Source organism: Tachypleus tridentatus, chromosome 12 (assembly GCF_004210375.1).
Source record: "Tachypleus tridentatus isolate NWPU-2018 chromosome 12, ASM421037v1, whole genome shotgun sequence".
NCBI lineage: Eukaryota > Metazoa > Arthropoda > Merostomata > Xiphosura > Limulidae > Tachypleus > Tachypleus tridentatus.
Window position 1 is genome coordinate 118,997,167 of NC_134836.1, and position 14,235 is coordinate 119,011,401.

Consider the following 14,235-nt stretch of genomic DNA (forward strand, 5'->3'; position numbering starts at 1 on the left):
TTCCATCCAGCCACTCTTCTAAAATCCATTTGTAACAACCCTCTGTTTTCTTACATCCAGCCACTCTTCTAAAATCCATTTGTAACAACCCTCTGCTTTCTTACATCCAGCCACTCTTCTAAAATCCATTTGTAATAACCCTCTGCTTTCTTTCCATCCAGCCACTCTTCTAAAGATCCATTTGTAACAACCCTCTGTTTTCTTACATCCAGCCACTCTTCTAAAATCCATTTCTAACAAGCCTCTGCTTTCTTTACATCCAGCCACTCTTCTAAAATCCATTTGTAACAAACCTCTGCTTTCTTCCATCCAGCCACTCTTCTAAAATCCATTTGTAACAACCCTCTGTTTTCTTACATCCAGCCACTCTTCTAAAATCCATTTCTAACAACCCTCTGCTTTCTTACATCCAGCCACTCTTCTAAAATCCATTTGTAACAACCCTCTGCTTTCTTCCATCCAGCCACTCTTCTAAAATCCATTTGTAACAACCCTCTGCTTTCTTACATCCAGCCACTCTTCTAAAATCCATTTGTAACAACCCTCTGCTTTCTTCCATCCAGCCACTCTTCTATCCAATTTTCTAATTTATTCCACATAGCTATAGAGATATTTTTACAAGCCTTTTATGTGACACCCTGTCAAATGCTTTCTGAAAATACAGATAAACCAAATAAATATACACATTTTTCCTCATCTACATAAGCAACAACCTTTTCAAAGAATGTCAGAAGATTTAAAAGATAAGATTTTTCCCTTTTTGAAATTCTAAACTTTCTTAAACAACTCTGCAAAGCATCTTTTATCAGACTTTTCAAAACTGTTCTTACAACTGATATAAGATTACTGGCTCTATAGTTACCGCGACAATTTTTATAATCTCCTTTGAGTAGGAGTTACATTAGCTAACTTCCAATCCTTTTGTACCTGCTCACTATTCAAAGAATTACAGAACATAAGGCCCGGCATGGCCACGTGGTTAAGGCATTCGATTCGTAATCTGAGGGTCAGTGGTTCGAATCCCCGTCACACCAAACATGCACGCCCTTTGAGCCGTGGGGGCGTTATAATATGACGGTCAATCCCACTATTCGTTGGTAAAAGAAAAGCCCAAGACTTGGCGGTGGGTGGTGATGACTAGCTGCCTTCCCTCTAGTCTTACACTGCTAAATTAGGGACGGCTAGCGCAGATAGCCTTCTAGTAGCTTTACGCGAAATTCAAAACAAACCAAAATATGACAGTATATGGTTCATGTATCCAGTCTTTAAGTTCCTTCAAAACACATAGAGATATGTTATCTGGAAACAGCTGAGCTTGTTTTGAACTTTTAGACTTTTTTTTTCCAGTTTTACATTTCGATTTTAAAATAGTTTCACACTGAACATTCATATGAATGAAATAGTTATTACCACAAACTAGCTAGCTGTTTGGTACAGGAAATATGCTGCTCCGAGTCAAGTTAACACATCACACGTTTCTACTATGAAACATTTAATAACCGGGGATAATTTTGCGTCAGTACCGTTAGGTTACCTTTCACTCCAGATGGCGTTCTTGAGTTTGTTGAAGTTCAAGTGGTATGATTGTTAATATACATGTGTTTAGTCACGATTTCTTTTTTTCCAAGAGTATTCTGAGCGGACATTTAACTCTGAAGCGCGTGTACTACTTCATCGATATAATTATAGTGTTATGAAATGTAAACTTTATTTAACTTGTTCGCAATGCTGCATTTGTAAAACCGGTCATTTCATCAAACGGGAGTCGTATTCTAGAACCATCTTATCTCTTTTTTAGACGTATATGGCTTTATCAGGAAGTGGGCGGAGTTAGGAAGACCTATTTATTAGTAACAATTTTTCTAATTGGCTACACACGTAAATGAGTGTCCAATGACAGAAAAGTCGTTTGTGACATTTTCAATCTCGTGCGCTGCGTTTCTGTAAGATGTATTTAATACCATGTTGTGATCAAATTCAGAGAGTAGTTACGATTGGAAAGAGTGTTAATCCGCAGTGTCTAAGTGTCTTGTGAAATTATAATTCTGAGTAAGTCTTCTTTCTTGTTTTCACGTGACGGTTTTGTACTATATAACTGAGATAATAGGTTTTGTTATATATAACTTGTAAGTCAACATTGCTTCCAGATATATCACGAAATGTGAAATTATAAATTTCTAACGTTACTTATGTTTTACTCCTCGTGGCTACTGCTCGAGAACTGTCTGCCCTAACCATTCCCACTTTATCAGTGATGAACTAGAGAGAGGGAGAGGGAGCTAACACAGACAACTTTTGGGCTGTTATTGTTTGTTTGTTTTGAATTTCGCGCAAAGCTACTCGAGGGCTATCTGCGTAACATCCCCCACAGTTGAAAGGGTGAGCATGTTTAGTGCGACGGGGATTCGAACCCGCGTCCCTCAGATTACGAGTCGAACGCCTTAACCCACCTGGCCATGCTGGACTGGCTATTATTGTCAGGCCAAACATTGGTCTTTGACCTTCACTCTCATAACACAAACACCGTTCCAAAGTGCGGAGCGCCATGTGTTCTTGTTTGTTTGTTTTTTCGAGTAACGGGACATGAACATGGGAACCTCAGATACACAGTACGGAATAATGACTCCACTAGGCTGCGATCAGCACTTCATTAAGTCACCTGCTGTAGAAAATGTTGTTATAAGATGCAAATTATATTTCATAAAAACATTTGGGACAGTATATGATAAGGTATTTTAATAGGTTAGATCCTGTAAAAACATGAACACATTTTAGTAACAAGTTTAATAACAATTTTGATATTTTCCAAACAGCATTAGTTAGTGTAATAAATGTAGTGTAATAAGTGAGTAAGTCATCTCTAGTAGATGTCTTTTGAAACAAAAAGTTAGTAAGTTTTGTCTCACACACGTATTTGCAACCAGAAAAATTAATAAGTCGTGTCTTAAGTGACTCACCAACGGAAAATTTATTTTGTTTTTTTTAATTTGCGCAAAGTTACACGAGGGCTATCTGTGCTAGCCGTCCCTAATTTAGCAGTATAAGACTAGAGGGAAGACAGCTAGTCATCACCACCTACCGCCAACTCTTGGACTCCTCTTTTACCAACGAATAGTGGAATTGACCGTCACATTATAACGCCCCCACGGCTGATAGGGCGAGCATGTTTGGTGTGACGAGGATTCGAACCCGCGACGCTCGAGTGCCTTAACCACCTGGCCATGCCGGGCCTCATTGAAGTAGTACAATGTATGAAGTAGGAAGCTAATTAATGGAGTAATAATTACACTATGTAACACAAATTTTGTTTCTAGATATTATGTGTTATTTCTTAATTACTTATGTTGTAAAAGTACAGAAAATGACCATTATTGCATTTAAACTTTGCTTTTGTGACCTGGATAATGAAATTTAGAAATTAATCTATTTTCTGTGTAAAAACGGGCAAATTTGCACATTTTCATTTACATAAAGTCTGAATAAAACAACATATGAATCAAGATTTACATGTATTTATACTAAAGTTATACAAAAATGTTTAGAAGTGAGTAGTTTTTCGAGATTTGCGATTGTAATGTAAATCACTTTCACGTATCAGACCCCAAATTTTGCCTCGGCATTCGACTTTGTTAGACCAAGATCTCTGATCAAGTCATTGAAGTCTCTTTGGTTGGTGTAGTATGGGTTTCTCTCACCAGTTGCACCTCTGAAATTCTAATCTGGATCTTCAACGTCTACCTGCTCTTCTGATTTGCTGTCCTCTTCTAAGAATGGCTGTTTTCTCTCTGGTGGAGTGGATATAGGGAGCTCAGGGCAGTGTGGCACGGGGGCGATGAATGATGGAAGGTCCGAATACATGCAGAAGTAGCAACTGGTGTGAAAGTAGTGGGTTCACACCAAATTCTTGGAATAGCGAACTTCATGGCTCTCTTTTCCCCTCTGTACCATCCTGCAAAAGACAAAATAAAATTGTTATTATGAAGAATAAATTTATTTCATCCACAACTAATGTGTAAGAGGTTCATGCAAAATATGTTATATGTCATAATTTTTCTATACTATTGAAAATTAAATATATATATATATATTTAAATTTTAAAAGGTCTTAAATTTGTATAATATAAAATCTTACTATTCAAGCAAGCAAAAATTGTTCGTTTTACCTTCTAGAGGTTTTTTTTGTGTTCGCAGATAAAATGAGGTCTTGATCCTCAACAGACACTTTGTTATGGTTCAATATTGTTTATGTCACTTTGTTACAGTTAAATATTGTTTATGTCACTTTGTTATGGTTCAATATTGTTTATGTCACTTTGTTACAGTTCAATATTGTTTATGTCACTTTGTTATGGTTCAGTGTCGTTTATGTCACTTTGTTATGGTTCAATATTGTTTATGTCACTTTGTTACAGTTCAATATTGTTTATGTCACTTTGTTATGGTTCAGTATCGTTTATGTCACTTTGTTATGGTTCAGTGTCGTTTATGTCACTTTGTTATGGTTCAATATTGTTTATGTCACTTTGTTATGGTTCAATATTGTTTATGTCACTTTGTTACAGTTCAATATTGTTTATGTCACTTTGTTACAGTTCAATATTGTTTATGTCACTTTGTTATGGTTCAGTGTCGTTTATGTCACTTTGTTATGGTTCAATATTGTTTATGTCACTTTGTTACGGCTCATTGTTCTTTCTGTCACTTCGTTAAGTTTCAGTATAGTTTCTGTCATTTTGTTACCGTTCAGTGTTGTTTATGCAACTTTCTTAGGTTCAGTGTTGTTCCTGTCACTTTGTTACGGTTCAATATTGTTTATGTCTCTTTGTTAGGTTCAATATTGTTCCTGTCACTTCGTTACGTTACAGTATTGTTTCTGTCACTTCGTTACAGTTCAGTATTGTTTACGTCACTTTGCTACGGTTCAATATTGTTTATGTCACTTTGTTAAGTTTCAGTATAGTTTCTGTCATTTTGTTACCGTTCAGTGTTGTTTATGGAACTTTCTTAGGTTCAGTGTTGTTCTGTCACTTTGTTGCGGTTTAATATTGTTCCTGTCACTTTGTTGCGGTTTAATATTGTTCCTGTCACTTTGTTGCGGTTTAATATTGTTTCTGTCACTTCGTTACGGTTCAGTAGTGTTCCTGTCACTTCGTTACGTTTCAGTATTGTTCCTGTCACTTTGTTACGGTTCATTATAGATCCTGTCACTTCGTTACGGTTTAGCATTCTTTATGTCACTTTGTTACGGTTCAGTGTCGTTTATGTCACTTTGTTAAGTTTCAGTATAGTTTCTGTCATTTTGTTACCGTTCAGTGTTGTTTATGGAATTTCTTAGGTTCAGTGTTGTTCCTGTCACTTTGTTGCGGTTTAATACTGTTCCTGTCACTTTGTTGCGGTTTAATATTGTTTCTGTCACTTCGTTACGTTTCAGTATTGTTTCTGTCACTTCGTTACAATTCAGTAGTGTTCCTGTCACTTCGTTACGGTTCAATAGTGTTCCTGTCACTTCGTTACGGATCAGTATTGTTTACGTCACTTCGTTTCGGTTCAGTATTGTTCCTGTCACTTCGTTTCGGTTCAGTATTGTTCCTGTCACTTCGTTACGATTCAGTAGTGTTCCTGTCACTTCGTTACGGTTCAGTAGTGTTCCTGTCACTTCGTTACGTTTCAGTAGTGTTCCTGTCACTTCGTTACGTTTCAGTAGTGTTCCTGTCACTTCGTTGCGTTTCCGTAGTGTTCCTGTCACTTCGTTACGTTTCAGTAGTGTTCCTGTCACTTCGTTACGTTTCAGTAGTGTTCCTGTCACTTCGTTACGTTTCAGTAGTGTTCCTGTCACTTCGTTGCGTTTCAGTAGTGTTCCTGTCACTTCGTTACGTTTCAGTATTGTTCCTGTCACTTCGTTACGGTTCAGTATTGTTTCTGATTATAATAATTACTACGTTCAGCTTTTTTTTTACTGTTATATCGTGATACTGTTTCTATAAGACTGTTCTAAGTTTTTACCTACGTATTCACAGTTTAAAACTTTATATGTAAATGGCTAAACATAACATTAAAATATGTTAATTCATTTAGTCTTATTATAATACCCTCTATTTTATTTTGGTATTATTCCTCTTATTACGTTACAGGAGTTCGACTCGTAATTTAAGGTTCACGGGTTCGAATTCTCGTTACAGCAATCATGCTTACCCTTTCAGCCATAGAATGTTATAAAGGCAGAGTCAATCCCACTATTCGCTGGTAAAGGACTAGCCCAAGAGTTGACAGTAAGTGATGAAAACAAACCAGCTGCCTTCCCTCTAATCCTACACTGGTAAATTAGGGACAACCGCAGATAGTCCTCGTGTAACTTTGCGCGAAATTCAAAACAAACAAATTACGTTATATCTTGACATTAATCATTTTCTTTCGTTACGTTTAAATATGTTTATTTTACTTCGTTATATATTTACGTTACGTCTTCCTCTGTTTTCCGTTTTTATATTGTTTCTGTTACTATCCTTTGTTACGTTGCTATGTCCTCTTGTGAGTTTAATTGAAATATTTCCTTTTATGGTATTTTTTTATTTTACATGGTTATATACAACGTACCAAATTAACAAATTAATATATTCTTACTCCTTCACGCATTTTTCTCCGAAGATTGTACGCGCGCATTTTGTATCGTTTGAAATAAACTATAAGGTTGTACGCCACCTATAATGAAAAATATAATCATTTTCACAGCTCGAGGTAGTTACCTTTACGGCCGAGATGAATACGACGAACGATAACGGTAACTTCAGTAAAGAGATAAGCCCCGCTGACCTGATCAACAGATTTGGTATTCCAGACTACGTGGTTTTTGCATGTATGCTGGCCGTGTCTGCGGCTATCGGCATCTACTATGCCTTTAGTGGTGGGAAACAGGGCACCACGAAGGAGTTCCTGATGGGTAACCGGTCCATGAGTGTGTTCCCTGTGTCTATGTCGGTATTGGCAAGCTTCATGTCGGCCATCACGTTGCTGGGAACGCCAGCAGAAGTCTATCAGTACGGCACCCAGTATTGGATGATCATACTTGCATACTGTCTTGTGATTCCAATAGCTGCTCATCTCTACCTCCCTATCTTCTACAACCTGGAATTAACTAGCGCATACGAGGTGAGACCTTACATCCCATGTTAACGTGCTTGTGACTAGGCTTTGCAAAATTACGATGAATCACTGAAATGTATGCATAGATACTCACACAAATATATATATACATACATTTGAATTAACAAACCGTTGACTAAACCACTTATTCAAAACTCCATGAATCTATATCTCTCTAAGTCTATGAAAATCGTTTATAAACATTGTTCATAATGAAAGTATATCAAGAAAAAATTATAGTTATTCGCGATTAACTTCACATAAATACAAAAATTATATAAATAGTTAATAGGTTTTATAGTTTCGCCGTACAAATCAACATTTAATTCTTAGAAACTGTTAATAGGTTTCATAGTTTCAGGTTTCATTGTAGAAACCAATAAAGAATCTCATTTCCTCGCCCTAGGAATTGTTGTAACCTTAAGAATCATTGACAAAGATTTATACATAGCTTTTATCCTACAAAAAATCGATCTAGTTTTCATGAATTCCTAAATGCGTCAGGTTCAAAACAGTGCGCTGGTTTCATTTCATTGGGCTCTTTATCTCAAGAAAGAATGACGCAGTTAGCGTTTCTTTCGTTTGTTTTGTTGTGTTTTCTTTTAAGGTAAATTTCTTATTGTACAGAACAAAAACTTGATTATAAATGTATTATAAATCTTTATTATAACTGACACAATTCCAGGCCTTCATTTTGGTTTTTGTCTTATTTGTACAACTCATTCCATGACTTAGGTTTTTAAACAGGAAAAAGGAATTGGTCGAATATATTTCATGAGCCAATGTGAATATAAAAGAAATTCCCTTTATGCACTTTTGCCCTATACTAATAATGGAAGTTGTTTCAGTATACTTGTCACGTTATTTCACTCGTTTTAGGTTCATATCTTCAGACATTCCACTTTTACGATAAAGACTAAATATTTTACGATATGGTTGGAATTTTTAGACTTTTCCGAATCTTCTTCATGCTAATAAAATCAACACAGCTTCAAATGACTAGCTTCATTCACACTGTATTTTTTATTTTAGTATTTAATGAAATAATTACAATTAAAAATAAACATTTATAATTGAATGTTGTCAGCGTTCAACATTTCTTACACAATAGACAAAGAGAAGCCCAGCAGACGCTAACATCCGAAAAAATTTCCTTACGTGATCTTGCAGATAAACATTGCATCGTAACAATATATTAATACGAGGTCTGTTCAAAAATATGCGGACTGACGTCATAAAACAAAATGTACTTTATTTACAAGTTACAGGTCTGGGACCCCTTCAAAGTATTCTCCTCCCCAACGCACACACTTATCCCAACGGTGTTTCCACTTGTTGAAACAGTCCTGGCACGCTTCTTTTGTAATGTCCTCCAGCTCCTTCGTCGCATTTGCCTTAATCTCGGGAATCATCTCAAATGTTCTTCCTTTCAAGGGTCTTTTGAGTTTGGGGAACAAGAAAAAATCGCAAGAAGCAAGGTCAGGTGAGTAGGGGGGGTGGGGAAGAACAGTGATCGAGTATTTGGCCAAAAACGCACGAGGGCTGAATTTCGCAGTAACGCGGTGCATCTTCAATTTTTCGGTCAACATCTCGTAACAAGATCCAACTGATATTCCACACTCTTCAGCAAGCTCCCTGACAGTCAGACGTCGATTTGCCCGCACCAGGGTGTTGATTTTGTCGACGTGTGGGTCGTCAGTTGACGTGGAAGGACGTCCAGGACGATCATCATCTTCAATGGACTGTCGACCATCCTTAAAACGTTCATGCCACTTGAAACATGCCGTACGCTTCATAGCAACATCACCGTAAGCCGTGTTAAGCATAGCAAAAGTTTCAGTCGCAGATTTTCCAAGTTTAACACAAAATTTCACAGAAAGTCGTTGCTCCTTCAGGTCATTCATTCTGAAATCTGCCAAACGAAAAAATCGCACTTCACTTAAAACCGCCTAGCTAATACACAAATGAAGATATCTGCAATCGGGAAATGGCATCGTAATCAGCTGATCTATGTGAACCTAGCGACACCAAGCGGATTCCCCTGGAACCAACTGGAGCCGCGCAATCAAACAGTCCGCGTATTTTTTGAACAGCCCTCGTATACCGAGAACACGGCCTTTCATGTTGTGTCATAACATATCTGAAATAAGGCTGAAAATGGTCCTTGGTGTGTCTGGATTTTGCTTAATGTTATATCATAACAACATGTTAATATACCTAGAACAAGGCTTAGAATAAAGCCCTTGGCGTGACTTGATCTAGCTTAACATGTTAATATTCTACTACAATACCTAAACACAGCCATTGACATGAGTTGAATTAGTTTAACGTTGTATTATAACAATATGTTAATATACCTAGGACAAGGACTAATGAAACACAGCCACTGACGCGAATTGGTTTCCGAGTTCCCGCATAAAACACAGAGAAACAAAATTCGCCTTAATTTATACTACAACACTTCGAAACACTCTTTATCAAAAAGTTTTATTCGTTTGTTTTTTCTTAAGCACAATTCTACACAGTGGGTTATCTATGTTGTGTCCACCGCAGGTTTCAAAAGCAAATGTTTTTACCGTTATAAGTCTTCCGAGTAACCTGTGAGCCATTAAAGCCGGTATTTTTGTGGGTCTCGTGACACCTTGTGTTAGATCTTTCTCATAATTTATTCTTTTTACGTTTAATATCTTCTAGCCAGTTTTGTCTGTAATATTTCAAGATTTCATTGTCGTTTTATTCTCAATTTGTCTAGAAAGAAACAACATTTTCTTTTATTTAAACGCAAGTTTAAGAAGATAAATGTAATTACTTTTATTTGTGTGCGTTTTTGAGATTTTATCAAGAAAACTCTCTGGGAAAACACGTACCTGTCTTAATAAAATATTTCTCGATGGTAAAAAAAATGGATTTCCCGATCTCTTTCTGGACCGTCGAGTGGACTTTGGAGAACAGACATTTTAATTTTTGAGCTAAATCAATATGACTTTCATGTTTCCAAACAAGGAAGTTTTTTTGTCAAAATAAAAAATTAATTCAATTCATTAGAAGGTAGTCATTTATTTACATATTTCTTTTAGCATGTCATCCTGACGTGTCAAACCACAAAGTAGCAAACGATTGCTGTAACAGTACACGATCAGGAATTTTCAAACTAACTTAAAAGTACCCGTCACATTAGATGACGTGGAATGGTGAGACAGGTACAATTGTACCGGAACGGGAGTGTCAAAGTTAGCTATGCTTTAATAAGGTAACAATGACACAATGATATTTAAAAACAGTTTGACAAACAGCAGATTTTATGCGGTTGTGAAACACGACTTAAGAAGTTTAAATATTAGGCGATGGATTTTTTGGTTATTCTATTTATGCGTTATAGTTTTCACTAAGAGTTAAATGCAAATAACCTTGATGAAACATACGTCGTTCTCTACACTTGTGTCTCCACAACAGACAGTTGCCTTCCATTCTACAAAGTTTCATCATGAATACCCTACCTAAACAATCTATCAAAGAATAGCAAATAACCTTGTTTTTATTTGAAGGAGAAGAAAGTCACGATCCTTCAATCAACCAATCGAATCCCGCTCTTCATATAGTTTCACCAATATGTATTAAGCTTACAAAACGTGTTTAATACTGTAATACAATAGGGCATGTCCGGCCCATGATGATAATGTTTAATACTGTGTGTTACCTTGGTAACGTCAAAAGTTCACTACATTTAGTAAAAATTAATTTAACCAATATAAAAATTTTAAAAATGGCAAGAAAAAGAAAGACACATGGAATAAATGAGAGGTACAGTTTCTGTCTCCTAACCGTAACCCTGTTTTTGGATGCTGGATCTCTTGTAACTGCTGCCCCATCTGACGGACAAAATAAAATAATGTGTAAATTAACCCACGTCTGGTCAAGTTTTATATGATAATTTATAATCGGTAGCAATTCTTTGAATGTCCTACATCATGAAAACTTAAATCGAAATTATGGGGAATTAAGCTCCTAGTCAGGTGACCCAACAGTTAATGTGTTCGGATTGTGAATCTGAGGGTCCACGGTTTCATGTCCCATTTTCACAAAATCGCGTTTCCACCTTGGGAGCTGTAAATACATTATTCGATTACATTGTTTGTTAATATTAAACTTCACCCAACTGTTTATCGTTTAATTTGTTTTGTTCGTTAGCATTATACATTGTTCAACTGTTTGTCGTCTAGTTTGTTTTGTTCGTTAGTATTATACATTCTTCAACTGTTTGTCGTCTAATCTAACTTATACTCCTCATCGGTAAGGAACGATCAAAAATATTCCTAAAATTATTTTAAGCAAACTTTTAAAGTGAATTTAGCATACAGTGCAATTTAGAAAAGGTTTAAACATGGAAAGATTAACTACATGTATTTATATCTCTTTATGAAATATTCTCCATTTGGCTTTTCATACCCCATACTGTCTTTCACATAAGGAAACAGTATTTAGTTACCAACTTCGACTTGTTACTTGCCGGTTTCAGATTATGAAGAAATACATCACTATGGTGATAGTTCTAGCAAGTTAGCATATGAGGTAATTTTTTATAGTCTATTTAAATTTTTTTCTGTTATTTCACAGTTAAAGTGCATTTTTATTAAATAAAAAATACAAAACAACAAATGCATTACTTTGGATTTGGAAACAGCCAACTTACGTAGAACCAAAGTTGTTATTTATTAACCCTAGAGATAAACCAGTAATAACCCTAAAATGTACTTTATTAACACTTTCAAGGGCTCAAGAAATGAAAATAAGTAATTCTTGATCGTATAGAAATATTTATAATATGCATATATGGACACATAGCCATTATTGATCTGACATCAGTTGTCGCTCTAGTCTAGAATGTCAAATGGCCGAAAAGTAAATTCAACAGCTATGTAATTAATTCTAAGTATTATTATCAATAGTCTACGAAATAGCGAAGTTCGGTTGATGGAGGCCAGTCGTAGCAGCTCAAGTCAGTACCACTAATATTTCACGACAGGTGTAACTGTAATAATTCTTCGCCACCTTATAAGGTGTACACATCATAACAACTGTTCTTGTATCAAATAGTGTCCCAGCCACTACTAGGTTTATTGTATCCTAGCGAGCCTTAAGAGATCAAGATAGAACGAAACGCTTCGTTTGCAATTGGTAGGAAAATACACTGAGGTTTAAATACTATTATTATACACTCTTGTAATACGTGAAAATTCCCCATAGGATCAGATATAGAATGTAGTGTTTAAAAATGTAGTAGGCTTACTATTAATGTTTCATGACAAGTAAGGTTATAATTATTCTTTGCCAGCTTGTAAAAATTCATACACACCATAACTCGAATATACGTAAGTACTTTAAATTTCTAAGTCTTTATAAAATAACAAACGTTATCATAATAGTAAAATATTCGTGAAAACCTGCGATACTGTCAAAATGTTATTTGCTAATTATTATATATAAAGGAAATCATCAACAAATCACACACCTTGCACGTGTCACTGTTTGTTTCTAATTATAAGTGTTCAAATATTGTTCGTTTTTAATTCTGTTTCTTCTACTAATTATCAAAGCTGGCTATTTCATGTTGTTTTATTGGGGAGGATCTGTTAATGTGGATGATGTAATCTTCTTTGTTCGTAATTATTTGTTAAAATTAACCAAAGTATATTTGTAGTTCTATTTGTTAAAGTTAACTATAATATCTTTGCAGTTGTAATTGTTAAAATTAATTATATCGTATTATTTGTTGGTTATTCTAACTGTTAAAATTAATTGTATTATCTTCTTCATTTTTAACCAGAGTTGATCACCTTAAAACCTTGTAGTATCAGATTATTTTGCTTCAATTATTTTTATTACAGTATCTGGAGCGAAGATTTAGTCGGCTGGTCAGAACACTTGGTTCTATAGTGTTTGCCATACAAATGGTAAGTTTTTTTAAGTTCTACACTCTCTGTAAAACTGTTAGGCTAAAACAAAATCGCTGATAGGAAAACCAGAAAGAGAATTTTTTTTTAATTTATGAAACTGAACGTTCTGTGATAATAAACTGAAACCTCTAAAAGCTCATTGGGCAATTTATTTATATACTAACATTTTTCAGGTCTAATTTGTATCTAAGATCATAAAGCGACCCCAAGTGAAGAAAAACAAAACACATTACCAGATAAATTTCTTTCTTCGGAAACCGATTTTTAACATTTCAGATTTGAGCACAATGCTAGTGCATTTATTGTTATTATCCTCTGATTTCAGATCATTTATATGGCGATTGTATTATATGCTCCGGCCCTGGCTCTTTCGCAAGGTAGGTTGAAAGAGAGTTCATTCATGTATTGTTTATTCGTCACATCCATTGTTATTACTGTTCATACAAGCACTAACCACTGGTTGCTTTGTTTGTTAAATTGCTCACAAAGATACTCGAGGACTACCAGAATTAGCCATCTCTAATTTAGAAGTGACAGACTTGAGGGAAAATAGCTAGTCAACACCACCCGCAGTCATCTCATGGACTATTCTTTACCAACGAACGTCATCATTGACCGTCACATCATAACGCCTTTACGGTTGAAAGAGCGAGCATGCTATGTGACGGGATTCGAATCTGCGACCTGCTCATTACGAGTCTCCCACCCTAATCATCAGACTATGCCAAGCCAGTCACTCAGTGTTTTTGTACTGATTTCGTTGATATGCGTTTGATAACATTAGTATTCTTTTGAATGAAAAACCAAAATTACTTTCCCAGACCCAAATAAAAAGCGTTCAACATGTTTGGTTAAGACGATTTTGAATATGCAAATCAGTAAGTCACGTAACAACCACAACGGATATAACGTCGCAGTGCAACAGATTGTATAAGACCTACGCTTTCATATTGATTAACGTATTGTAGGACACTGACCACTTTTTAAAGAAAGGTAAGTAACTGCTTTTTTTCTGATGCAAAATATTCATATCATGAAGATGATGTGTTCAGGTCGGAGATTTAAAATGTCCAGGACGAGGATATTCGTTGTACTTAATAGGATTGAAAAACAAAGAAATGTGGATCAACTTGGGGTATAA

General features: G+C 35.6%; 1 protein-coding gene across 3 annotated transcripts in view; it reads left to right on the forward strand.

The window, feature by feature from the left end:
* Positions 1 to 1,847: 1,847 nt before the first annotated feature.
* Positions 1,848 to 14,235, forward strand: part of LOC143234496 (sodium-coupled monocarboxylate transporter 1-like) — a 67,464-nt gene continuing 55,076 nt past the window's right edge. Inside the window, exons 1-5 of one of the 3 annotated variants that reach the window (XM_076471895.1) lie at positions 1,848 to 2,049; positions 3,699 to 4,012; positions 6,730 to 7,146; positions 13,026 to 13,091; positions 13,420 to 13,471. In XM_076471895.1, coding sequence (XP_076328010.1) covers positions 6,757 to 7,146; positions 13,026 to 13,091; positions 13,420 to 13,471 — 508 coding nt within the window. In that variant the 5' untranslated portion in view covers positions 1,848 to 2,049; positions 3,699 to 4,012; positions 6,730 to 6,756. Of the gene's footprint in view, positions 2,050 to 3,698; positions 4,013 to 6,729; positions 7,147 to 10,770; positions 11,710 to 13,025; positions 13,092 to 13,419; positions 13,472 to 14,235 lie in introns of those variants that run through there. The other 2 variants (XM_076471894.1, XM_076471896.1) reach the window with 2 other exon arrangements.